At 35.1% G+C, this 27,343-nt stretch overlaps 1 protein-coding gene across 1 annotated transcript; it reads left to right on the top strand.

Moving 5' to 3' along the window:
• On the top strand, positions 1 to 27,343 carry LOC136819929 (ubiquitin carboxyl-terminal hydrolase 39-like; the record flags this gene model as incomplete). Its single annotated transcript, XM_067076170.1, has 8 exons — positions 1 to 185; positions 19,444 to 19,498; positions 20,053 to 20,147; positions 20,443 to 20,522; positions 20,729 to 20,785; positions 23,712 to 23,808; positions 26,726 to 26,781; positions 27,247 to 27,343. Coding segments are annotated over exons 1-8 (688 nt in total), but the record flags the coding sequence as incomplete, so codon positions are not given.

The following is a 27,343-nucleotide window of genomic DNA, read 5'->3' as shown; positions in this document are numbered from 1 at the left end:
ACTCGATTTATTTCTCAGAAAATGAAAGTGACGCATGTGCGCGAAAATGAAATTCAAGATGGCGGCGATAAAAACAGAACCTGAGGAGTTTGAGGAAACGAATTTGAAACGTCCTCATGGTTTGGTTGACAATACATATGATAGTGATGATGAAGATATCAAAGAAATCAAGCCCAAGATAGAGAGTAAGTTGTGTTTTTGTGCGAATTCTTTTCAAATCCAAAATGAACTGCAATTTTAACCAACGTTCTAAAAGCTAATAGTATAATTTTTACTTAACAGTTACCGTGAGATCGGGTAACTTGCATCGGTGGAGGCTAACATGCATAGCCCTCAAATGAATGACCTCTCTGGTCATTAAAATACAACTATGCAGCTCCGCTCGCAGCTCTACTCTACCATTTTTGTTTTGATTTAACTTTGTATTTTAATGACCAGCCAGGTCATTTATTTGAGGTCTATGCATGTTAGCCTCCACTGATGCAAGTTACCCGATCTCAGGGTACATCAATATGCCTTCTTACCTGTCTTTAAAAATATAAATAAAAGTAATCACGGAAAAGGACGCGAAAAAAAAAGACATAAGTGTGAGAACAGAGTAATCAAACTCGTTAGAAAAAGTACCATTAGAAGTCATAAAAAATCAACCTGAATAAATGCAATCGAAATTCCAGAGAACTTAATAATTCCCCAAACAACATATTACTACCATGTCAAACTCCCATCGCATAAATCTTACAATTACGTCAGAGTAGACTACGCTCGCCACCGAAGAGGTTTATTTGGAAAGGGTAATTATATTTTATTGTTCGCTTCTTTTTTAAAGATTCGCCGGGTTGAAAAAGTTTATGAATTTCTTTGTACATATTTTACTTACCCCAAATATTTAGGAGGCTGAGTTTTAAACGAATCGTCAAGTTGAAACAAACGATAAATGTATCAAGGTCTGTTTTATTTACCCCCTGGTGACTTAACAAAAGAGACTTAACTCGATGTTACAATCCAATTATTAAAAGTTTGTCTTGGCCTTTTTATAATGAGCGAGACATACGTTCTCTGATTACGCAATTTTCATATTGACATTTTCGAGGCATTTTTATGTAACTGCTTAAAAAAGCAAAAAAGACATATTGCCAGACGGTGTCAATCGAACGAATCGAAAGCCGAATCAATTGAATGCAATTGAACACAATCGAATAATTGCAATTCGATTGTCGAACGCAATCGAATCGCAATCAAATATTACCTAGGATTTGCCATTCGATTGCTTCGATTACGTTCGATTGATTTAGATTTTATTCGCTTTTGTACGATACTTTAGCGCTCGGCCGTCCACGCTAAAAAGCTCTAACGGAGTGATCCAATTTAATTTACAGTCAGGCACATCCTGGCAAATGAACGGGGTGAGCATTTGCATGGGGTATTCGTCACCCAGTGTAAATGAGATAGGACGTCTCAGGCTAAAAGTGTGAAAATGAATAAAAATGAACTTCAAACTGAAAATGGGAAAAAAGGAAGAAAACTGGGAACTTTATTTTTTCGTTAAAAGTTTCTTCAATCTTCGAAGACAAAATTGACCCATGGAAAAAAAATTTCATCTATGCAGTTCTTTGAAATGAAGCAAAATATTTCCAACCCGGTTCAATTGCGTGGGGTATTCACTTTTGTTTTCGACCCCTTGCATTTGCCACCAATCGCAAGCGAAAAATACCCCGTTCGTTTGCCAGGATGTGTCTGACTGATTTAATCGCAATCAAACTCATCAAACGTTATCGTAATCGAACGAAAAATCGAATATTAATCAATTGTAATTGACAATCAATGGAACCAATGGAACATAGTCAACTATTAATCGAACCAATCTAACCTTACTTGGCTTACTCAAAAAGCAATCGAACACAATCGAATATTACCCAGGAATTGGCCGTTCGATTGAGATTCGATTACGTTCGACAATCGAATCTCAATTATTCGATCGTGTTCGATTACGTTCGATTGGTTCGATTGCGATTTTTGTTCGAAGTTGTCTGATTGACACCGTCTGGGTATTGCTATTAGGGGTCACTCACATATCGATTCTTCCCACGATTAACTGAAAAACCCCTACCCCCACCTCTTAACGTCAAAGTTTTTAAATTGTCAAAAGTTGTTGAAACTTTAAATTTTCTCCTTCACTTCCATCGTTGCTTTGATTTGTCAGCCATCTTTTATTTTGCTACGGCTTGATGCTCAGCTTACATTTAAAAAATAATGGAGATAAGGCGAAAATAAAAAAATGTAGTGTTTCCGGAAACCGGTCAGGTGAAAAAAATAATTTTTCTGACCCGACCGCAGACTATGCGTTCATCTATATGGTTCATCATAAAGAAAATCAAGTTGGCCGTTCAAGCTATCAAACGTCGTTTGATTAGATATTCCCGCTTGTAAATCAAGTTTTGTTCGTTAGTAGTTGATACATTAAACATAGTCGTCTAAGAAAACAGCTATTTTTTTTAGAATCTTCCTTACAATCTAGTTTTTATATATACTTATAAAAAAGTTCACGCTTTCCCTCATACTCTCCAAGCGTGGTTAGCTCAAGCGGTTAGAGCGTCTGTCTCATAAGCATGGGTTTCCGAGTTCGATCCCGATGGGTGTCAAATTTTTCAATTCTTCAAATTTCTTTTTTAAAATTCTCTTTCTATTATAATGAAGGTCAATCAAACAAGTAACTAGCATATATTACCTCCGCTCTCTGTGTAAGGTTTAGATAAGCTATGATAGCATCACTTAATAAGAACTTTTTTAAGTTTTTTTTTCTTCAATCTTTTTTTTACCACAAGCGATTATTCAAGGCTGAGATATAGAAGAACGGGTATAGGTGTTTGCGCCTGTGTTTGCTGACTGACAGTTTCAGTTTCACTTTCACTTTCAGCCAGCGAGTGAGCGAGCGATTCTTTGTAAGAGAATCGTCAAATAACTTCTTTCAGAATCATTGAACTTCTCGTTTTATACTTTAAAGGCAGAATGATAATTGATTTCCGAGTCAAAATGTTTGACACTTGATCCAATCGTTTGCTTATCTTTCTTGCGTAGTCGTTATTTGAATTTCGGTATTCAATGCTTATAAAGTACGGTTGTTATAAGGGTATTAAACTCCTCACTAGGAGGGAACAGATCATAAATTCAAATTGAACGCGTAATTACTAATAGCAATTAACATTACATAACGCGTTGATATCTCTTCACTCTCATGAAAATGTGATTCAAAATTAAAGTGATGAGCACAAAAACAAAATCAAGAATTGGAAAATTGGACATCTATTGGGATCGAACTCGGAAACCCATGCTTATGAGACAGACGCTCTAACCGCTTGAGCTAACCACGCTTGGAGAGTGTGAGGGAAAGCGTGAACTTATAAGAAAGAAAAAGGAAAGAAAGAAACGAGAAGAAAATTAGTTCTCGCTTTGATGTTATTATCAAAACAAAAGGATCAGTCATGTTGACATTCATTTTCACACGTCAGCAATCTAGTTTTTATAAATATAAAAACTAGATTGTAAGGAAGATTCTAAAAAAAAATAACAGTTTTCTTAGACGACTACGTTATTAGTATTCAGGGCTTACTTCATACTGTTTGTACATAAAATTTATCTTTAAAGTTCTATTTCAATGATCAAGAGTTATCAAAAATAGCAAAAAAATTATTTTCTGACCATGCGCATGAGAGCTTTTTTCCTTCACCCGCATTCCGGAAACACTACATTTTATTACTTTCGCTTAATTTCTAAACTTTTTTCGGAAAGTTGCTGGGATTGATTATCTCCGTAATGTAATCATGTGATCAACAGAATAGCAGGATTTCAAAAAGGAAAGACCATCTGCAAAATTCAAGTGCACCACGCGGACCGTCTAAACAAAAGGAACACGAGAAATAAACATCGAGCCGTTTGTTTTGGTTAAAATTGTTCTATAATAAAATAGTGTTCCATACCATGTTGATTGCCCGTACTATGTTGACTGAAACGGCCGATTGTACCATGTTGACGGTTTACGTACCAAGTTGACGGGTGCCGATTTTTATCCACAGCTCGCTCATATTGACTTGTGATAACTACAGTAATTTGGTTTCCCAAGTGATACAGTCAACTTGGTATGAACAAAAACGTTGTACCATGTTGACCTGAGATTACTAAGTTAGCTCATATGTGACACAGTCAACTTGGTATGGTCAAAAACGCTGTATCATATTGACCTGGGATGACTAAGTTGGCTTATATGTGACACAGTCAACTCGGTATGAGCAAAAACGCTGTACCATGTTAAACTAAGTGACTAGATTGGCTTATTTGTGACACAGTCAACTTGGTTTGAACCTAATATCCGAAGGATGATCAAAATACCTAAGAAGATCGTGACACAAAAATATTTTGTCCAAGAAACCTGAACTTTTCTAAGACAATGCCACCACACATGTCATAGAGAATCCCAAAAGCTCTATTCAATCTAAAGATTAATATTAACCCCCTTCAAAATATTAGCCGTATCATGTTGATCGAAAGTATACCAAGTTGACCGAAGAAGATTTTTATCGAAAACAGTCAACTTGATACGGCAAAACGCACGGGATGAAACAAATAGCGAAGCAAACGGATTTGTCACGGAATAAACGTCTCAAAAATCGATATTTCTGGTGAAATTTCTTAGCTTCACAGACTCTAACCCCTTCCACCCCTTCCCGTCAATTTGACGTTAGTCTTGGGAAAAATCGATATGTGAGTGACCCCTTAGCTTAATTGCAAGCAAAATTGCTAAAAAGATGCTCGCCTTTGCTGAAGACCTTTAATATTCCAAGGCAATAAAGATATTTTGTTATCAAAGGCAAAAATCATAACTTCTACGTTAGGCCTGGGTCACCAATAAGTAACCTTTACGTCATTTCCAGCCCCAAAATGTGAGTCAGTTGGTCGGTCGGCATCTTAAATCATCAGAAAAATGTGCTCTGAATATAGGCGGTCTGGCAGTGCTAAAATCATCGGGAAAAATGCACTCAAGCATAGGTTTGTTCAGGCAACAAGAATCATTAAGCGCGTGAGCTGCAATGTGATCATTTTACATATTGTGATCGCACAAAAAGCAGTTGCGTAGCGCTTTTTAACGCAAAAAATCTTTGAAAAATTGCAGATAAAAATCTTAAAAACACTCGATGATCAAAACGCTGGCTACGCTGAATCTACAAAATTCTTTGAATAGTATTACTAAAAAATCCGACAAATTTTCTGACTTTCCGACTAGACAACGGTCAGATTTTTAAGATAGAAAGCACCTTGAGTCAGTCGGAGGACAGGAACACAACTCATTTGTGACCGCGGCCTTATTCCCAAGCAATTAAAAATTACAAACTTTTTCTCTTTGTTTGGAACGCTTTATTTTATCAAAACAATCAGAAATGATAAAATTGTCGTTTTTTGGACAGGGAAAGTACTTGAATCTGATTAGATGCGATAAAACAAGCCGCAGCGAAAGTTGCAATCAGGCGTTTGTATAAGTTCAGACGTAATTAATCAAACAGCCAGTTTTAGTTTTAGACAAAAAAATGCCTAATCTCGCAAACTCTACGTAAAAATACAAAAATGAGAAGGTTTAATAGCTAAGATAAAGATATAAAAAATTAGAATAAATAGGTAATTTATACAATTTTAAATTAGATTTGTTAGATTAAAATTCATAAAAATTTAAAAAAGTTCAAAAATAGTACAGTAATAAAAAGTGTGTTATAAATAGTACACTAATAGGGGACGCACAATTAGCAGGGTCACATGAGAATGGTGTTCAAAGCAGAAGGAGAGCACATACTAGAATTGAGTTGAACAAGAGTCCAGCTGGTCGCTAGAGGATAATGTAGCAAAAAAAAACACAAGTATGAGCATAGACTCAGTGGAAAAACGGGCACAGATTTAAGTGTACCCTAGAATACTAAGCTATCAATAGAATTTTTGAATTCTCTTTCAGTTTTCACATTTGCAGTTCTAATTGGTAATTTGTTCCATACTTTGACGGTAGATGGAAAGAATGAGTTTGAATAGCATTTAATCCTGCCCTGAATGGGCTGATATTTCACATTTGTACAACGCTGTTTAGCTGGGTGGATGCTGCTGTCAACGAATTTGTTTCCTGACAAAATATCAAATAACATTTTCAATTTCGGTTTGGATCTCCTTGTTTCCAGTGTTTCAAGTTTAAGTGATTTTTTTAGATTGTTTGGGCTGACTTCTGAACTCCATTCTCTACAGATCCAGCGGATAGATTTTCTCTGAATCATTTCAATTTTCTGGGTAAGGGATTGGTTATCAGTGGGATCCCATACAGTGTTGGCATATTCCACCGTTGGTCTGATAAAAGTTTTATAACACTTCAGACTGTTTCTTTGTCTGCCATTGATAGGTTCCTCTGAAAGAATATTCGGGTGTTATTTGCTTTGGAAGTTGCAAGATCGATGTGATTCTTCAAACAGAGATTATTCGAGATTACGACACCGAGATATTTAGCTTTGTTAACAGTTTTGAGCTGTTGACCATGGATTTCTTAGGTTTTATCATGAATTTTTCGTTTGTTGGCAACTCTGAGGTTAAACCATTTGTCTGGGTGAAACTCCATGGACCATTTGTTTTCCCATTTTACCATTTCGTCTAGGTTTTTTTGAAGCTTTTCGCAGTCTTCCTGTGTGTGTATTGAGCGGTAAAGATATGCATCATCGGCAAGGCATCGAGGACAGTTCCTTGGGGGACACCTGAAATGACGTTTGAGTTTTTGGAGGATTTCCCACAAACAACAACACATTGGGTGCGATGCAGTGCGATGAGATAGAAAGTCTGTAACCCAAGTTAGGACGTTGCCATGTACTCCATAATGTTTAAGTTTAATAATCAGTTTACGATGGCATACCTTATCGAAGGCTATACTGAAATCAAGTAAAATACTGTCAACTTGTTCTTTCTTGTTGATAGCTCTAGCAAGGGTATCAATGGTTTGAAGCAATTGGGTCTTGCACGATCTTTTCTTGCGAAAGCCATGTTGAGTATCTGTAAGACAGCTGTTCTCCTCGAGGTGGTTGATGATGTGGCTATGAACGATGTGTTCTAGAACTTTGCAGGTGACAAGACGTCAAGCTAATCGGTCGATAATTTTCTGCTTTGGACCTATTTTTGTTTCCTCCTTTGAAGATTGGACTGACTACAGCATGTTTCCAATCACTGGGTGTTTCCCTTGCTTTAATGATGCATTGAATAATAGGGTGAGACCGTCAGCAACTTGGTCAGCTGATTCCTTTAGAATACGGGCTCCGATTCCGTCAGGACCACTAGCTTTAAAGGGATTCAATTCTTTAAGTAGTTTTATGACTCCGTTTTCGGTAACAATGATGTCATTGATCTTTTTTCCTTTAGGGCCTAACGGTGTTGGGGTTGTACCATTATCTTCTGTGAAGACACTTGTGAATTGGTTGCCAGATTACTGAACCAATCGGTACTTAATCAAACGACAAAAGTTCAATTAAATTATTTATTTAAATGAACTTTTCAAAAGTCTCTAAAATTGTGAGTATTCAATTAAGTTGGACAACAAGAAATGTTTGACAAATTTGACAAAAAGCTCTGTTCGACAAAGTTTGACAACAAGAAATGTTTGAAAAATTTGACAAAAAACTACGTTTGACAAAGTTTGATAGTAAGAAAAGTTTGACAAATTTAGCAAATAGTCCTTTCGATTACGTAATCTTATTTCAAGGATCAATCAAAACTCAGAGCGCCGATCTTTTTTGCAGCCACTCTCAGAGGCCTGGAAGGGTTTTCTTAAATTATTGTACAATTAAACTCGATAAAGTTCGATCATGTAATTTTATATTTTGAAGAATTTGTGAGTATTCAATTAAAGTTTGACAGCCGAACTTAGTCAAACATTAATTGGACAACAAATTTCGATTAAGTTCGACAAAGTTAAATTAAAAATATCGTTTGTTTGTTTGTCCGTTTGCTTTTATTATACACCAATCCACTCGATTTAGACTTAGAATCGACAGAGATTAACAGTTAGGGAAGCCATCCAGGATCCTGCCATTCTATCAGCCAGCAAAAACTAAATGACATGCTTGTAAACTAAAGTTTCTAACCATTTTCTGGCAAATGTGGCAAAATTTGAGTGCCATAAATACCAAATAAAAAAGATGTGGTGAATCTGGCGTTCTTGGCATTTTTGGAACTCACCTCCATGGAGTTTGCTCCATACAAAACACTGTTCTCACGAGACCTGTGTTCTTTTCGCTCCAATTTTGCCACTTTTGCCAATGATTTTGAAAAATAGAAGACCCTCCAATGCTAAAGCAAAACAATGCCGATCGGCAATTTGATTGGTTAAAAAAACCGCCCGGGCGTATAAACACTTCGCGCTCTACAAACGCCAACAGAAAACTGCTGACGAAGCATCAGCATCGGCGTAGCGATGTACAAATTTGCCATGAAGCTATGATCTTTTGACATTAAAATTGTGGATTTGGCAAAGTTGGTGAGTATGGCAAATTTTGAAGTCAATCGAATTGGCTGAAACAAAGATGGCAGTTGTCGTAAACCTAGACGACCCTCCCCCTGAAAATCCATATTTCCTTGGTTTTATTCCTAGATAAGTCTCCCCATGCCAAAAAACCCAAAGTTATGTAATACTCCAAATCAAAATTGATGATGTAGCTTTATTAAGAAATAATTGCTGTCATCATTTTCACGTATAAGATTACTATAGTCACCATTCCCCTATATCTTTATGTAGCCTTTTGTATTAAAGTCAAATTATAGAACAATAATCGTTATTATCATCATTATTCATTGAATCGTATAAATATGCTTTATATCGTTTATTAACTGACTTACTTACTCACTTACTTTTGGGTATTACTTTTGCATCTTAAACATGTAAGTGTTTATCTATATTTTATTAGGGATCACCCTTAGGGTGGTCCCGATCCTTCTGGAAGTACACTTAAATTCAGAATATTATTCGTATTTAGCACTCAGAATTTCTCCATTTCCTGTTTGAACGTTTGAACTTTTATTTCTAACTAGTTCTGTGCAATTCATAGTGTTCGATTGAATCTCCCTTTTCTGCGTCCCTTAGTTACTCTGTTTGGAAATCCTAGTTGATCAAGAAATCCTTCAATTTGTTTAAGGAAAGTAAGTTCAATTGGGTCGACTCGGACTGACAAGTTATATTATTTACATAACTTGGAGTAGTATGTCCTTAAGACAGTGCTCATTTCCTACAGTTCGTTCGTAATTCCGATCATCTAAGACATAAGAAAGCGGTGTGGACCTTCAACATGGAGGTTCTACCGAGATGTGTTTGTTGCGGTTCACGCTGCTTTAGATGTTCCCTTCCGTCCTTCCCTTCCCTTATGAATTATTATTTATTACTTATTTATTTCTGATTATTATGATTTACTTATCACCCAGTTTCCGTCCCAAATTCCGTCCCAATTCCGTCCCGTCCCGACATCTTTCAAATTATTCTTTATTTCATTAGTTATATTATTATTTTTTGATTGCTTATAGTGTTTCCGCTTCCTGTTTGGTAACTCTCACTTATCTTGTCATAAGTGATTGAGAATGTCATATTCAGTGTCCTTGTTAAAGTTGACGGCTGATAGTGATATGTGTCCTGTCCTTATATCCTGTCTGATTAATTATTTTATTAAACGAACACATTCTCACTTATTCCTTACACCTTCGTTATATCATTTATTAACATCTAACCCCGTTTGATTTTCGACATCAGTACAACTGATGCTCTTCCCATTATGGAGAAGATTTGATCACCCTTCCCCTAATTGTGGCATTCTGTTATTACACATACACCATACCTATATACTATTTTTGGTACTGTGATTTATTTTGTACATATTAGTTGAGTAGCCCATCAAGATTATAAAAATGATGAGGCATAAACTCCTCCCTGTAGTATTTAAAAAAAAAAAAAACCACTAGGATTATCACAACATTCTTGCGAATTATCGTTATAAGTTGTTGAAAGATTATAGAATGATATGTGATGTCCTCCCGAAAAAGATTACCAAAATAGATTAAAAATATGATTTGAGCTTCTAAAATAAATCCGGATAAAGTGCATAAACGAAAATGTTTGTTAAAAAAGTGTTAGATGTATGTACTGAGTGCGTAACCACTCAGCGATGATTCTTTTCCAGTGCGTAACCACTGATGATTAATGAGGCCTTTAAGTCCACGAAGTATGCAGTTAGAGTTTGACATCTGAGGGAAAGTGTCACTCCTTTGAATTTTAAGTGTCTTAAGCCGTCCTAAGAAGCGCTATATTAAGTTATTCCCGTGGCAAGATAGAGTAAAAGAGTGTGTAACCACTCGTAGAAAACTGTCGGTAAGACAGTAGGAAACTGTTAGAGTAAACAGTTGAAATGTTTCCCTCCTTCCCCCTTCCATGACGCTTTAAGGTAAGGGCCCCAAGTATCTTGAGTCGAATGAGAGGTGGATGGTAGTTTTGCAGGACAGGCAAGAGAAAAAGACACTGTTGATTCCGGTTTAACCATTTTGTTTACAGAAAAGACGTACATCAAGAGAACACATGCCAGATCAAGACAAATTAGCAAGAGCGCAAGCAAACGCCCTTGGAGTTATCCGTGCACATTTAGAAAACGAATCAAGCTCAAAAACACAAAGAAGTCAGGTAGATATTGGAGAAGAAAAAGAATTCTCATTAGAAGACCCTCAGAGAATAGGCGAATCCCCATTAGAAGAGGTCTCTATTAGACAAGAAGACCTTCTAGAAGCCAGAAACCCCCCATATGAAGAGGTCTCTACAGGGGTAGAAGACCCTCATAGAAAAAGGCAAAATCTTATATTAAAGGACTTAGATATACTTAAAGAACGTACTGATTGTTTTGTAACTGAACAAAAGAAATACATTAAAACATTAAAACTCATAACGAATGCGTTAGAAGAATTACTCTTGCATGAGAGTTTAGAAACGAGTGTTGACTTAAGAAACTCAAGAATTGACGTACTAGAGACTCTTGAAAAAACCGAAATCAATCAAGCGCGCGAAATATTGATAGAGGTCGATTTAATTCAAGGTCAAATTAACTCTCAAGAAAAAATTTTACAAGATTTGATAAACACCACTCGAGCTAGACCTTTTTTCGAGTTAGCATACGAATTGAAATACATTGAAAATACCTTTTTCGGCACCAGCGAAAAGTTTGACAATTTAGTAAAAGAAATAAAGGAAACCCATTCTACCCTGCGAAAGAGGATAGAAAACCAACGAGCACGAATCTCTGGTAGCCCTGAGCCCCCTGAACCTGTAGACATATCGACACCAGCTTTGCCAAATTTCAGATTCTCACACAAAGAGAGAAAAACTTTGAACTTCAAAGACCCTGAGGTTGCTGAAGACCCTGAGGTTGCTGAAGACTCAATGGCTGAAGCTCAACTCCCTTTCTCTGCCTTATTGGCTAGTAACGTAGACATTACTGCCCTTCCCAAATTTGGACTAAGTCAAAATGATGATATTATAGAATTTTTAACTAAATTAGATTTATCTTTGGCTTTCTACCATCTTACGGATGAACAAAAAGCCAGAATCATCCCTCTTACCCTTAAAGAACGTGCTTATACCTTCTATCTAACGCTGAACCAGAGAATCAAAGATAATTATCATCTTTTAAAAGAAGCCTTGAAAAAGGAGTTTGATGCCCCTGAACTTAAATACAGAAAAAGACAAGAGCTTCATGGCATCAGGCAAAATGGAGATGCCATATCCCATTACCTTTCCCGGGTAGAAAAACTTTCACAAAATCTTGGAGTAACCGATCAAACAAAACTAGATATAATGATTTCTGGGCTGGATGTGCCTTTTCGGCGCTATATCCAGATGAAGCAGCCTAGGTCTTATAGTGAAGCAACCCACAAACTGCTTTTGAAAGAATCTGTTAACCCTCCCCAGGACAATTCTTCAACAATGAACCATATATTAGCTGCAATAGAGTCTTTAAAACCTGCTCAAACTGCTCAAACGAGAAGTAACTCCAATAATTCATCCCCACGAAAAACTCAAGCTATGACTTGTCATTATTGTAATAAAGTAGGTCATTCAATGAGAGACTGCCATTCAAGAAAAAGAGATCTCTCATCCCAAACAAACTTCCGTCAAAACTCCAAATATTCAAATAGACCTTCCAGAGGAAAACCTTTTTCAAAGTCTACCAAGAATGTTGAATGCTATGCTTGCCATAAAATGGGTCATTACTCAAACAATTGCCCTGAAAAAGGAAAAACAGAATGACTAGGCAAAGGTATAGGAAACACTGAGGAAGTTATATTGTTAAAAATCGATAATGTAAAATGCAATGAAACTTCAAGAAAATTAAGATCAGTGTTTTGGACCAATATTTGTAGTAAACCTTTGCAAACACTTATTGACACCGGGTCCTCAATTACAGCTATGTCTTATAAGACCCTTAATAACTTCAAAGATACTTTTTACAAAGCAAATATCCCACCTAGCAAAGTTGAAATGGCTAATGGAGATTATGAAACTGCTATTGAAGTAGTCAATCTTCCTATAACCATAGGAGGAAAAACATTCTTCCATCCCACCCATGTATTTAAGAATTTACCATTCCCCTTACTATTAGGAGATGATTTCCTCGAAGCAAATCAACGAGAGTTGAATTTTAATGGTTCCACGGCAGAGCTAAAATTAATTGACAGTGTAGAAAATAATTTAGATTTTATTGATGGCAATGCGAGTGTTTTAAAATTACCATCTTCCAGCCAAATGGTAACTCCAGATGAACCTCTGGTTTGGACAACTGAAGTCCGGAAATTTCCTCCACGGACTCTAACAACAATTACCTTACAAACAAATGATAGGTTAATTGAAGATTTTTTTATATTTAATTGAAAATAACAGTTCAGAAGAAAGCCTTTTGATCATAACTCCCCAGCTTTCAAGCTGTGAAAATAACAGCCTAACTATTTTCGTGGCGAATCCCTTGAAAAACGAGGTAGAAACTATGCTGTCTCTCGCTACTACACCAGTAGAGACTGTGAAAGAACCTAATTTTGAAAGACCAAAACAACCTGAATATGAGCCTTACCCCCTAACAGAGGAACAGAAAAAGGAGCTAGAGGAGATACTTGATGAGTATAAAGATGTGTTAGCAAGCAAGGATGATCCCTTAGGTCAAACCGATAGAGTTACACATACAATAGTTACTGAACATGAACAACCCATTAGGCAGAAACCTTATCGCCTCTCTCCATCCCAAAAGGAAAACCTTGAAGTAGAACTTGAAAATCTTTTGAAAAAGGATATAATACGACCATCTAGTTCAGCTTGGTCGAGCCCGATTGTGTTGATTCCCAAGAGCGATGGTAGTACCCGAGTCTGTATAGACTATCGGAAGCTAAATAAAATTACCATCAAGGACGCGCATCCCCTACCAAAAATTGAAGAGATATTAGATCATCTTAACGGTTCTAAAATATTTACTACGATAGATTTGTTAACCGGTTTTCATCAAATACCAATGGATAAGGAGAGTATTCCTAAGACAGCTTTTGTAACTCACAAAGGCTTGTTTGAATACCTCCGAATGCCTATGGGTCTTACGAACGCGGTAGCGTCCTTTGAGAGGCTAGTTGAACAAGTCTTTGCATTAGAATTATGGGTTTTCCTCTTGCTTTATGTAGATGATTTGATTATCTATTCAAAATCCCCCTCTGAGCATCTAAAACAAATACGTGTAATTTTATCAAGACTACGAGAGAATAAATTACAAGCTAAAGCTAGCAAATGTCGTTTTGCCATGAGACAACTCTCTTTTCTTGGTCATGTTGTAAATGAAAATGGCATATTACCGCTAGATTCTAATACTGCTGCAATCAAAAGCTTTGATTATCCGAAAAATGTAAAAGAACTACGATCATTTTTAGGAATGAGCTCATACTACCGAAAGTTTATTCCGAATTATGGAAAAATAGCGAGATCTCTGACCACTCTTTTGAAGAAAGATACTCCGTTTCTATTAACAGATGAAATGAAGAAAGATTTCGATACTTTAAAAATGAAATTGATAACACCGCCCCTTTTGCGCTACCCCGACTACGAGAAGACGTTTGTTGTAGTTACTGATGCTTCTAAGTATGCTATTGGCCATATAATAGCTCAGGAAGTTTCAGGAAAACACGTCCCCATAAGATACGGTGGTAGAACATTGAAGTCAGCAGAAATTAACTACACAATATCCGAAAAGGAAGCCTTAGCCTTAGTTCATGCCATTCAGAAAAATCATCATTATCTTTATGGAAGGCCATTCATTGTTTATACTGATCATCAGCCGCTACGTAATATGGTAAATAGCCCTGAACCGACTGGTAGGATTTGCAGGTGGGGATTGACCCTCCAGCAATACGACTATGTCGTGAGATACCTACCTGGAAGTCAAAATGTAGTTGCTGATGCCCTTAGTCGTTTGAATAATATTCACCCAGACGTTGATGATAACGAAATCCCTAGAGTAAATCTTATTGATCATGAAAAATCACAACCGATATCATGTGTCATATTGCCTAACGAAGCCATGGTAACGGAACAAGACAAGGACCCTGATATTAGAAAGATAAAACTAGAACTAATGGCTAATGACTCCTCCCCTTTACATGACAAATTCGTAATCGATCAAAACTTCTTATTTCGAGTGAATCCGCTTAACACTGATAACGGAAAAAGACAATATTTCGTTCCTCGTCATAAACATTATGAAATGATTGACAAATTTCACTCCCCAAATCACATGGGTCATTTCGGAATCAGTAGTACAATCAATAAACTCGCTGAAAGATATTATTGGAAAGGACTTGCTAGAGATGTTACGCATTTTATCAATAATTGTACCGATTGTAATATTCACAAAGGAAAGACTAATAAAGCTCCTGTCTTTTCTATCCCACTGACCCCGCCTTTTAGTAACATTGTCTGTGATGTCCTTGGCCCATTTACTCCAACAAAAGATGGAAATAGGTACATAATATCGTTTATGGATCGATATTCGTCCTGGCCTGAAGCTTTTGCAGTAAAATCAAAAATTCTGATATGATACTATGACAGCCCAACCAAGTGAAAAACCATGATTACGTCGACATTAAACCTATATCTGAGCCTGTCACTATACAGAAAATAGGTAATTATATCCATATTCCCTCACTAGAAATAGGAGGTGAGATCTCGTTCAATCATCCTTTGAGTTCCCATGAGACCACTACTAAAGGTAAATGGTTTACACTTGATAATGGTATCATTATCGAGGGCAACGGAACTCGATTTGATTATAGACAAGCCTCCTTCAAAAAGATAGTATTTCTTGCCAAAAAGTTTTCTAGAGAACAAGGACTTCCCTTGGTACAGGCGCACCTAATTGAAAATTTGATAAACATAAAAGAACAAACCTTACACGAGGCAAAGCGAACATGTTTTATTCAAAAGGAGATTAGGTCTATTCACCAATGGCTTTCCAACCATTTTCCTGACTTGGTCGCAGAATTGGTATTTGGCAGAAATGACATAGTTGCTCACCCAGCTGGTGATGCATATGAAGTCAGTGAATGCCGTCCCGTCCATTATACTTGTGTAAAACTGGATAGGAGGTCTAATAATACCAAGCTGAACAACTCTTGTTTCCAATATTTCCCTTTACAAACTCCGGATTCTGACGTCACGCAATATATTCAAATACCTTCACGTAGAGCTCATTTTCATTCTCCACAAATAAATTGCGATGACTTGCCCAAACAAACAGTGCTGCAAACAAACCAAGGTCCGATTGCCGTTAGCCCAAATGGTCATTATAAAATGATTAACCTAACAAAATCTTCGTACTCCCCAAAACTATGGATGGCTCCTTTAAAACACACATATGGATATTCATCTAGAATATTCATAGATACACCAAAAAGAATAGAACCATATCCTCTTCTTGGAATAATGTCTCAAGTCCATGAAAGCATGAGACAACTACAAGAAAAGGTTGATCAAACTTCCCAACACTCATCCCCTGACATCTTCAGCAGCATTACCTCGGCAATAGGCACGTTGTTGGAATCAGCTGGTGCTGGAACAAGTAAAGTAATCAGTAGCTTGGGTACCAGCATAAAAGCTGCTGCTGAAGGTGCAGGAACGCTAGGAAAAGATGTGATTTCCAGCTCGGGTGAGGCGTTGGCAGAAACTATTCAGGCAAGTGGATCTGCCATCAAAGACGTGGAAGATGGTAGTGCGAACATCATAGACAGTATATTGGGTGGAATCCACGGAATATTGGGCATGACCGCTTTGTTGCTTGCAGTTTTGGTGGCAACGTATCTTGCTTATCAAAAACATCAAGAAAGAAAGGAGAAGTCCAAGAAGAAACAGCAGATGATCGAAGGAATAGTAGCCGATCCAGTATTGCTACAAAGATTAATGGAGCAGTTGGAAGAGTCAGGATTATGAAATCCTATATGTAACCTATTTTAATCTATTCTATTCAACCACATAAGTTAGCTTATCATATTATCTACCAACTAATCATGATTAACACGTTATCGTATGAAGCTTCACCTTTCTCTTTATATATTCTAACAAATTTAGTCTTACAACTCAATCTAGTTATTAAATCGATTCGCAATGGAGATGGTTGAAGAATTCGTGTTCGATGTAGACGAAACATTCAGCGACATTGAGCCATTGTCTCCAGAAGATATTAACCATTCGCCAGAGAGAATCTGTTTGTTTAACGTCGAAGAAAATTTTAATTATTATGAAATACAACCTACAACGGAGACGACTACGAGAACTATTGAAGTAAAAGGAACTGAACTGAGTCAATTAAAACGACGTCAGCGATCAAGAAGGAGAAAGTTAATCGCGAAACAGAAAAGAACTGTACGTAAAAACATTAAGAAGGCATGTAAGGCGCAGCGAAGAGTATTTAAAGTAAAAGGACAGCCAGTGCCAATGTGGATCACTGGTACTATTACGGATTATATAAACAGTATTCAATGATTGCAGTACGTTATGGAATTGATTTTTGGTTTGAACATATATATATACATTAGTTAAATAGTATTAGAGTTTTATTCATATCCATAATACTCCCGTGTATTCAGTGATGGGGACATCACTTTTTCTATCCCCCAAGGTGTCGTAAACCTAGACGACCCTCCCCCTGAAAATCCATATTTCCTTGGTTTTATTCCTAGATAAGTCTCCCCATGCCAAAAAACCCAAAGTTATGTAATACTCCAAATCAAAATTGATGATGTAGCTTTATTAAGAAATAATTGCTGTCATCATTTTCACGTATAAGATTACTATAGTCACCATTCCCCTATATCTTTATGTAGCCTTTTGTATTAAAGTCAAATTATAGAACAATAATCGTTATTATCATCATTATTCATTGAATCGTATAAATACGCTTTATATCGTTTATTAACTGACTTACTTACTCACTTACTTTTGGGTATTACTTTTGCATCTTAAACATGTAAGTGTTTATCTATATTTTATTAGGGATCACCCTTAGGGTGGTCCCGATCCTTCTGGAAGTACACTTAAATTCAGAATATTATTCGTATTTAGCACTCAGAATTTCTCCATTTCCTGTTTGAACGTTTGAACTTTTATTTCTAACTAGTTCTGTGCAATTCATAGTGTTCGATTGAATCTCCCTTTTCTGCGTCCCTTAGTTACTCTGTTTGGAAATCCTAGTTGATCAAGAAATCCTTCAATTTGTTTAAGGAAAGTAAGTTCAATTGGGTCGACTCGGACTGACAAGTTATATTATTTACATAACTTGGAGTAGTATGTCCTTAAGACAGTGCTCATTTCCTACAGTTCGTTCGTAATTCCGATCATCTAAGACATAAGAAAGCGGTGTGGACCTTCAACACAGTCACAATCACAAAAACAAAATCAAGAATTGAAAAATTGGACATCCATTGGAATCGAACTCGGAACCCCATGCACATGAGACAGACGATCTAACTGCTTGAGCCAACCACGCTTTGTAGGTAGTGAGGGAAAGCGTGAACTGATAAGAAAGAAAAAGGAAAGAAAGAAATGAGAAGAAAATTAATTCCCGCTTTGATGTTATTATCGAAACAAAAGGATCAGTCATGCCGAAATTCTTTTCCACACGTCAGCAATCTAGTTTCTATAAATATGAAAACTAGATTGTAAGGAAGATTCTAAAAAATAATAGCTGTTTTCTTAGACGACTACGTTAACTATAAAGTGCACTCACAATCATTAATTTGTCAGATCTAACAAAATGAATAATGAAAATGTCATCAAAGGACAATCAAACGAAGGATTTTCCGTCAAGAACCTTGAAAATATTCCAACAACTTCCATCAAAATGATCTGCCGCAGAAAAGTTCTACTATTTTGAAAAAAAAACCTTAAAAACAACATATGCTGTTTGAGAATTTGTCTGGGTTGACAATACAAACTATCTCACGACTGAAAAAATTTTAATCTGTCAATCATTTTCTCAAGCGAAGAGTACAAGAAACAATTCTAGCTTTACAATAGTGTCACAGATCATCAGTGGATAGTGTTCAATTATTATTATTCCTTTATTTTCATTTGTGGAATTTTCACAAAAAAAGGTAAAATACAAAAGTTGTATTTTTTACTGCTCTATTCACATACTGCATTTGAAAGATATTCTATATAGCGTTTTTTTACAAACTTCAAAAAACTGATTTTTGTCTGGCTTTTGCAGGACTTTAGCTTTAAGTGCTTAAATGCAACATTGGGTACAAAGTCCCAATTTGTCTATGTAAATTCTGGTGAATTTTGTGTGAAAAGTTAGGGTTATACTATTTTGTTTGCAACAACAATAACAAGAGTTGCAAAGTTCCAAATTCCAAGTCAATTACATAAAAATTAGAAACTTGAAATAAAATAAAAGAACACATTATTAATGTGTGTCAGCCTGCTAATCAATGGACCAAAATGTATTATCAATATTACCAAGACGGACTTTGGGAGAATGTTACGGGCTATAGACCTTTTTGTAGCATCTAGGTGCAATGTCATGTTGGATAATTAAAAACTCCAGCACCAAAACAATGATAAGAAAAAAATTAGTGCGCACTCATTATGCATTAATGTGTCATTGCAGGTATTTGTGTTAATGCTGGATTTTTTAATTACCCAACGTGACACCGATCAAAAGGTCTACTTATTAAGCCTCAGCCTGTACAAATGATATAATGGTTCAAAAGGGCCAGATTATTTTCTCATAATTTAATTTATAAGTTTTACAGTGCATTATTGTTGCTTTTATGTCAAGTAAATGATCTGGAAAGATAAATAATGTATTTTTATTGTTTTTGTTTCAGAGATTGATTACAGTGAGAAAAGCAGGCATTGTCCATATCTTGATACAATCAACAGGTAAAGGCTGTTGTTTTTGTTTGTAAATTTACAATATCTACTGAAATATTTTTTTACATCATAGATAAGAAATTGTAAGTTAGACCAATCGGAAATCAATCTATTCAATCTTTTTGTTTATAAAACAAGAAAACATACCATCTTATGTATCGTATGTTTTCATAGACAATCAATACAATTTGAAGAACGTTTTAAAGGAAATCATTTTGTTGATTAAAGATAAAGTCAAATTGAAAAAAATATATGATTAGGCACATGTTAAAATCACTTTCTGTCAGCAAATTTTATTGATCAAACAGTTTTTATTGACTGTCAATATATTCTTTTAGTTTTCAAGAAAATTGATTTACAGTCAATGTAAAATTATTTATGTTAATAATTTGTACATATTTAACAGTCAATACAATTGTTAATGCTCATAAAAACTTAATGGCAGTCAGTGAAAAACATTGAACATGCCAAATCAACGTTTTTTGAGCAGGTACACTACTACACTCTTTACCTACATGGTGACTATTGATAATGAATAATAATAATGAAGTTTCTATTTTCAGAACTGTTTTGGATTTTGATTTTGAGAAACTCTGCTGTGTTTCTCTGTCTCATCTCAATGTTTATGCATGTCTTGTTTGTGGAAAATACTTTCAAGGTAGTTTATATTTGTCTTTCAAGACCAATCTCTGGTTCGATTTTATTGCATCTTCTAACCTAGAGAGAATCTAGGATATTGCATCTTTCATTCATAGTACTATAAGAGAGAAAAAATTTCTTTCTTATTAATTTTCCCTTGGTTGTAGAAACTTCTTCCTTTGTAAAGTGAATTGTAAGCCTCCTGGTTCAGGAGAATTTAAAGATTCACCAATTCACCAAGGTTTTACTTTTTATATTGTTACACAGCCAAATGTCAAATTCTTTTTTTAATTTAAAGAATTTCCACGTTTCAGGAAGAGGTCAGAATTCTCATGCTTATACACACAGTGTTCATATTGGACATCATGTTTATTTAAATTTACACACATTGAAGGTATGTTGTTAAAATAATTTTCTCATCTCAGGATTCTTCAGTATGTCATTATTCTGTCATTCATCTTGGAAAGTATGCATAGTTTTTGTGGTAGTTGTTGTTGTTACTGTATTGCTATCAACAAATATTTGCTACAAAGTTAAAGTCACAGGATTCATCTTCTACTTTTATTGAATAAATTTTAGAATGTTTTACCCTTTTTATAGTTTTACTGTTTACCGGATAATTACGAAATTATTGATTCATCCCTGGAAGATATAAAGGTTTGTTTTTTTCTGTTTTGAATAATTTTAGCACACATGAAATTTTGTTTTCTTGTTATTGCAGAGATTTGCAGAGTCAGGTTATAAGTTATCTTCTTCTTCATTAAATAAAATTCGATTATTTAATACTTTTATTTCCATGCTATAATCCTTTTTAAGCTAGTATATAATCAGAAATTTCCTAATTAAATCTGCCTTTGTTTGAATAGGAAGTCTTGTTCTTTCACAAAGATTTGTTTTCCTTTTAAATCATTAAAGGATAAAAGCAAGTCCGAGAAAATTCATCAAGCCAAGAAAACATGAAAATTTTGATTTAAAAACAGCTATATTTCGTATAGTATCATATACATCATTCAGGCAAATGATTTCTGTAAAACAAAGTTTTAAATACTAATATACATATATAATATAATAATATACTTATTAGTCAGCCAACAGCTGATTATTCAAATAGGCTTTTTCCCCATCATCATCAGACCAAAATCGAAAAAAACATGTTACCCCGATATGCTCATTACGTAAGCCGCGTTTCCCCGATTTCTAAAGTTTATATCCGATCGGGTTACGTTTTAGTGTACTTTTAGCGTGTGTTGTTTTTAGAAAACATAGATGTGGTGTTTCAAGATGGCGGTTTAAACGGCTCAGTGTTTTCAGTGTAAATGCAGGAAGTAAAATGCATGTTGCAAGCTTCAATTTCTGTCATATCTTTTTTATAATGACTTTGAAACTTGGCAAATCAAACACATGATTTTCATCAAGGGGATTCTTTTTTATATTTGTTGAAGGTTTAGCAATTTGCTCAAGTTTTTGTTATTTTTAAGAATTTCTGCTTTTTGCATAATAAATAAACATATTTTTCCTGTTTGCCTCTAGCTGTAGGTGGAATTGATCATGTTATAATGTTATTGGAATATGATAAAGTATAAAAAAGTACAGCTACTGTCTAAATTTGATAAAGACAGGATGCAATCATGTTTTTGGACTTGGATGGACGTATTTGCCAGCATGGATTTCGTGTAAACTATAACGTGCAACTGAAACGTTTTTGACGCATTGGTTTAAGGGTACTTACAAAGATTGTTTGGTTTTCAGTTGGTGTAAAGTAATAATTCCAGCTCGGCGTGAATAACTCCATAATTCATTGATTTTTAGCTTTCATTTTGGCTAAATTTGCTTTTGCTCGCTTACGCTTGCGTCAATTTATTAATTATGTTGGCGCATGCGCCTCTTTTCCCATCTTACACCCTTATTAAAAATTGAATGTTGGTACAAAAGAAATTTTGCTTGGCGTGAGGCTTGCTGTACGGTAAAATATCTTTGACGCGAGATTTTGTGGAATCCATACTGCACTGGCTTGTTTGGCTACAACAACAGCAGAGGGAGACAATCAAAAATATGTTCTGCTACTCGCGCCGGCTGTTTGCGTCGGCCAACCAATCCAACCAGCTTGGCAGACAAAAATGCTGGAGGAGTCAGGAAATTGTCAGAATTTTTCATCAAGCGAGCGAATAAATATTAAAAACTAAACTTTGAAACCATTTTCCTAAAAACCTGACTAGATTTACTACCGACCGACTGACTGACTGACTGACTCTATTTTATGAAGATTTTTGACACGAACGAAACATATATTTGATTGCCGCCAGAACACTGGATAAAATGACGACCATCACATATTATTTTTTTATTGTTCACACATCTGGATACAGATTGTGTTTTGTGACCTTGGCGCATGTTTTGGGCTTTTTTGGTTGGAAACACCCACCTGTTCATAATAGGTAACAAACATCCATGTTATAGAGAATGGGTGGACCCGCCCACTTGAAACACTATTTTACCATAATTTCATCACCAATCATTAGTCAAATAAATTACTTTGATGCTGTTAAAAGACAATACAGATCCACAAGTCCATTATTTTAAAGTTTATAATGTCAATTTTTTTTCTCTACATTTTCTGTCTGATTTTTACTTTTTTGCTTATTTTATATCGAAAATAAAAAAATAAAATTTTTATACAAATTATCATGATATAATATGAACACTACGTGTACTGTAATCTTTTAGAAGGGTTTGTCCATAATAGGGGGTCTCCATAAAAGGGTAACCTACCTTACTAGAAATTTCATAGAGACTGAACTACTTTTCACAAAGTTTTTGAGGCAAATTGTGTTTTTCTAAGTATGTGACTAGCTTAATTGTTAATGGCAGCCAGTTACAATTTCTAGAGTGTGAATTTCTAGTAGGAGCACCTGAAGAATTGTGACAAAGTGTTATTAGAATTTGGTCAGGTATAGACCTTTTTTTAAAGAGGCAGCCATGCTGAATAATTATGTACTCCAGCATAAAAACAATGATACAGCCATGCATAATTACTGTATCATGCATATTTTAAAAATTATATTGTTTTGTTTTGCTTGGTTATTGTAAACATGCTACTGGCATAAATTTAATGAACTATTATTCAAAAAGAAAACTACTTGTATTTATAAATGTAAATGATTCGTCTATTTGATTTTTTTGATAAAATCTTTGTACAGGTTTATAACAGGACATATCTAAAATTTTGTAATATGTAATTTGTCCCTAGATTTTTACTTTATCTTCAAAAATGTTAAAAGTTGAATTTAAATGCTTAACATACGGAATGTTCATTTTCTACTCAATCTAACTACTAGGAGTTTTGAGTAACCTGGACAAACATTTTTAAGCAAAATGTGGTTTTTAGCTCTTAAAATTTTCCAATTTCGCTTGATTCTTTGTGCATCTAGTCCTTCCTTCCATCGCAGCTACTTAACTTCTTTACAAGCTATCCAACTAATAATCTAGCTATATTGGCTGACTTTCCAGCCTCGGCTGGTTTATTGCAGTTAGATTATGATATTTCTACCCTAGATTTGACTGCAATTCATTATTGTATTTCTAGTATGTCTTACAACCATCATTCAGTAAGGAACATATCAAGGTTCTTGATACTGCTGGAAAGGTTTCCCGTGCACTCAACGGTTCCACATACATTCCAGGTACGTCTGTCCATTTTACTGGCAAGTTAGGAAGATTTTTGAGATGGCTAGGTAATTGAATATTCCACCCTTATTATTGAGTTTTCAGGAGTTTGAATCTCCTAACCATGTAAACATATATGACACCACAGCAAGCAATTTTAATTACCTGAAAATCAGACGTTAGAAGTAGGGGGGGTCCAAAATTACACTTTTTGAATTTAACCATCTTTTTTAAATTAATTTTTCATGCTGATTCCGAATTTGAAATCCGTTTTTCCATATCTCTTACCCCTGAGCGGCTACCGGAGACCCTTTTTTCGGAAAACCGCCCAAAACCGCTTAAAGTCAATTTTTTTTAAATTTTCCATTTTGAATTGCTTTCTAGTGATGTGATATCTTTATCATTGCATTTGGAAGAGGTTTACTAGCTCAAGATATTTTTACCAATTTGATTTTTACATGTTGGATCATATTCTAAGCAGACAAATTAAAAGCAGCTCAGTCCTCCATAGGGTTGCATCATTGCATAAAGTACTCAAAACTCTTTGTAACAAGGAATGTATAACCAGATGTTTTGATAAATGGAATCCAAGTACAAGAATTTCCTTCAAAAATATTCATTTCAGTACATTTTCAGAATAAGGAACCTCATGTAGCCGGCCCCGTAGCAGGTCAGTGGCAGGAGATATGCAGAAATTAATTTGAAATTTAAAACCAGCATGAAAACTTGATCTAAAACAAGTAGTTTTTTGGACCTACCCCGGTGGAGGTCCTATAAATTAACCTTTGTCCGTCTGTCCGTCCGTTAGTTACCAGCTTTTCTCGAGATTGGCTCATTAGTTTTTTCTGATTTTTTGCACAATGATGCAAAATGGCAATGCCCAAAATGTGACGGAGCCCGATTTTCGAAAAAAAATTTTGGGGGGCAAATTTGGGCCAAAAAACGGCTAAAAAAACGGGTTTATTGGACTTTGTGAAAAATTGGATCATTAATTTTTTCTGATTTTTTGCACAAAAGTAGGGTACCATCATAGGTATAAGATGGTTCAAGCAGATTTTTGCAAAAAAATTTTGTTGGCCCAAAAAACGCATGTTTATCTATAAGAATCGCTATTAATAAGCATACATCGATGTTCTTAGTCAAATTACTCAATTTTTTTATGAGATAGATGTTTTTTCTGCTTAAGAGGGCTTACTTTTGAAGAATATGTGTGTTTAGTCAGGAAATTTGGGTTGCTTGCTTGGCGTGTTTTTATAGAAAAACTGGCCAAATTCGATATTTTTTTATAAGCACATTATCAATTACTTAGGTATTGGCTTTTCTCGAGATTGGCTCTTTCATTCTTTATGATTTTTTACACAAAGATGCATAACTATAAACCCTTGAATGTGACAGAGCCCGATTTTCGAAAAAAAAAAAAAATGTTTTTGGGGAAATTTGGGCCAAAAAACGGCTAAAAAACGGGTTTTTTGGACTTTGTGAAAAATTGGATCATTAATTTTTTCTGATTTTTTGCACGAAAGTAGGGTACCATCATAGGTAAAAGATGGCTTGAGCAGATTTTTGCAAAAAAATTTTGATGGCTCAAAAAACGCATGTTTATCTATAAGAATCACTATTAATAAGCATACATCAATGTTCTTAGTCAAATTACTCAATTTTTTTATGAGATAGATGTTTTTCTTTTCTCACGAGTGTTTAGACAGGAAATTTTGGTTGTTTGGCATGTTTTTATTGAAAAACTGGCCAAATTTGATATTTTTTTATAAGCACATTATCAATTACTTAGGTATTAGATTGATTGGCTCTTTCATTTTCTACGATTTTTTTTGCATAAAGATGCATAACTATAAACCCTCGAATGTGACGGAGCCCGATTTTTGGAGAAAAAAATTTTGGGGTATAGTTCAGCTAAAAAAACGGCCATAAAAGGGTTTTTTGGACTTAGTGAAATATTGGACCATTGTTTTTTTTCTGATTTTTTGTATGAAAGTAGATAAAAGATGGCTCAAGCAGACTTTTGATAAAAACGAATTTTTCAGCTCAAAGAAGCATCTTTATCAATAAGAATCACTATTAATAAACATATATCAATGTTCTTAGCCAAATTACTCAATTTTTTGGAGATGTTTTTTTGCTCACGAAGTCTTGAATATGAAAGAACATTTCAAGAGCATGAAATTTTGGTTTCCAAACGTTTTTTTATAAGAAACAAACGACTAATTTTAATAGATCGTCACTATGTGTGTTCTGAATGATTGTTTAATGGTCACGTCACGTAGATATCAATTATAAACGTGTTAAATGCATAATCCAGGTAGGTCTATCAAAGTATCACTTGTTCATTTAAAGTTCATTCAAATTCAAACATTTTCAAATTATCAATTTTCCCTGGATTCGAAGATTTTAGTAAAAAAAACAGCCTCCTATACTAGGCCAAGGGTGAGAGCTATGACAAAATGAATTTCAGATTCGGAATCAGCATGAAAAACTGATTTAAAAAAGATATCACATCACTAGAAAGCTATTCATAATGGAAAATTTCAAAAAAATTGACTTTTAGCGTTTTTGGGCGGTTTTCCGAAAAAAGGGTCTCTGGTAGCCGCCCAGGGATTAAAAGATATGGTTAAACATCAAAATTTCCAAAAAAAGTCATTTTTAGACCCCCTATTAGAAGGGCTGGTAAATAGCCGGTAAATTTACCAACAGGCAGCTTCAAGTCAATTAAGCAATTTCAAAGTGTCTATTTTGACAATTGGAGTCGTCCCAAGCCCGACTTTGATTGAGCGGATGACATCCTTTTAACACGAACAAACTGCCAGGACCAGTTTGGTCTGGTTTGGTTGTTTTTGTTGATTTTTTGTTAATCTGAAAAATGATCTGTAACAGTTTTGACCAGTTCGGTTGAATTGATAATTTCTTTTGTACTTTAAGGTGTTGTTGGTTTGAATAACATCAAAGCCAATGATTATTTGAATGTTGTTCTCCATGTAAGTGACGTTATCGAAAACAAAAAAAATCAACATATTTTAAAACTGAATCATTTTCAGTCGTATCCCACTGTGTGTAGCTAAGGTTAAGCTAATAGTATTTGAGAATCTGTTTGGATACGATAAAACGAGCTGCAACGAAGAATTTTTCGCAATCAGGCGTTTGTAAAATTTGAATAGTGAAAACTTGTTGAACAGAGGTTATACATCACACCTAACACTCTGGGTACACTGTGTGCTTCTAAAACTCAATGATTTGTCAACGATTTGTCAAATAGTTAAATCAGTAGAAATTGAGGTTCATTTCAAAGCACTCTCATTTTAAGCTCTTTTTTAGAATGTTCTACATCATTTTATTTTTAGCAAATTTTATTGGAAAATTTCAAAAATCAGACAATGTTTATTTGCCATTAGCTATAAACTAAAATGGCCACTTTTAAACCTGACACTGTTTTCTACCTTTAGGCGATGGCGTTTATACCACCAATTAGAAATTACTTTCTGAGAGATGAAAACTATCAAGATACCAAAAGGCCTCCAGGGGATACCCTGTTTCCTTTAG

The sequence above is a fragment of the Clytia hemisphaerica genome, unplaced genomic scaffold (genome assembly GCF_902728285.1).
Source record: "Clytia hemisphaerica strain Z4C2 unplaced genomic scaffold, Clytia hemisphaerica genome assembly, whole genome shotgun sequence".
Taxonomy (NCBI): domain Eukaryota; kingdom Metazoa; phylum Cnidaria; class Hydrozoa; order Leptothecata; family Clytiidae; genus Clytia; species Clytia hemisphaerica.
Note: the sequence above shows the minus strand (reverse complement) of the source record. Positions and strands in the feature narration are given on the sequence as shown.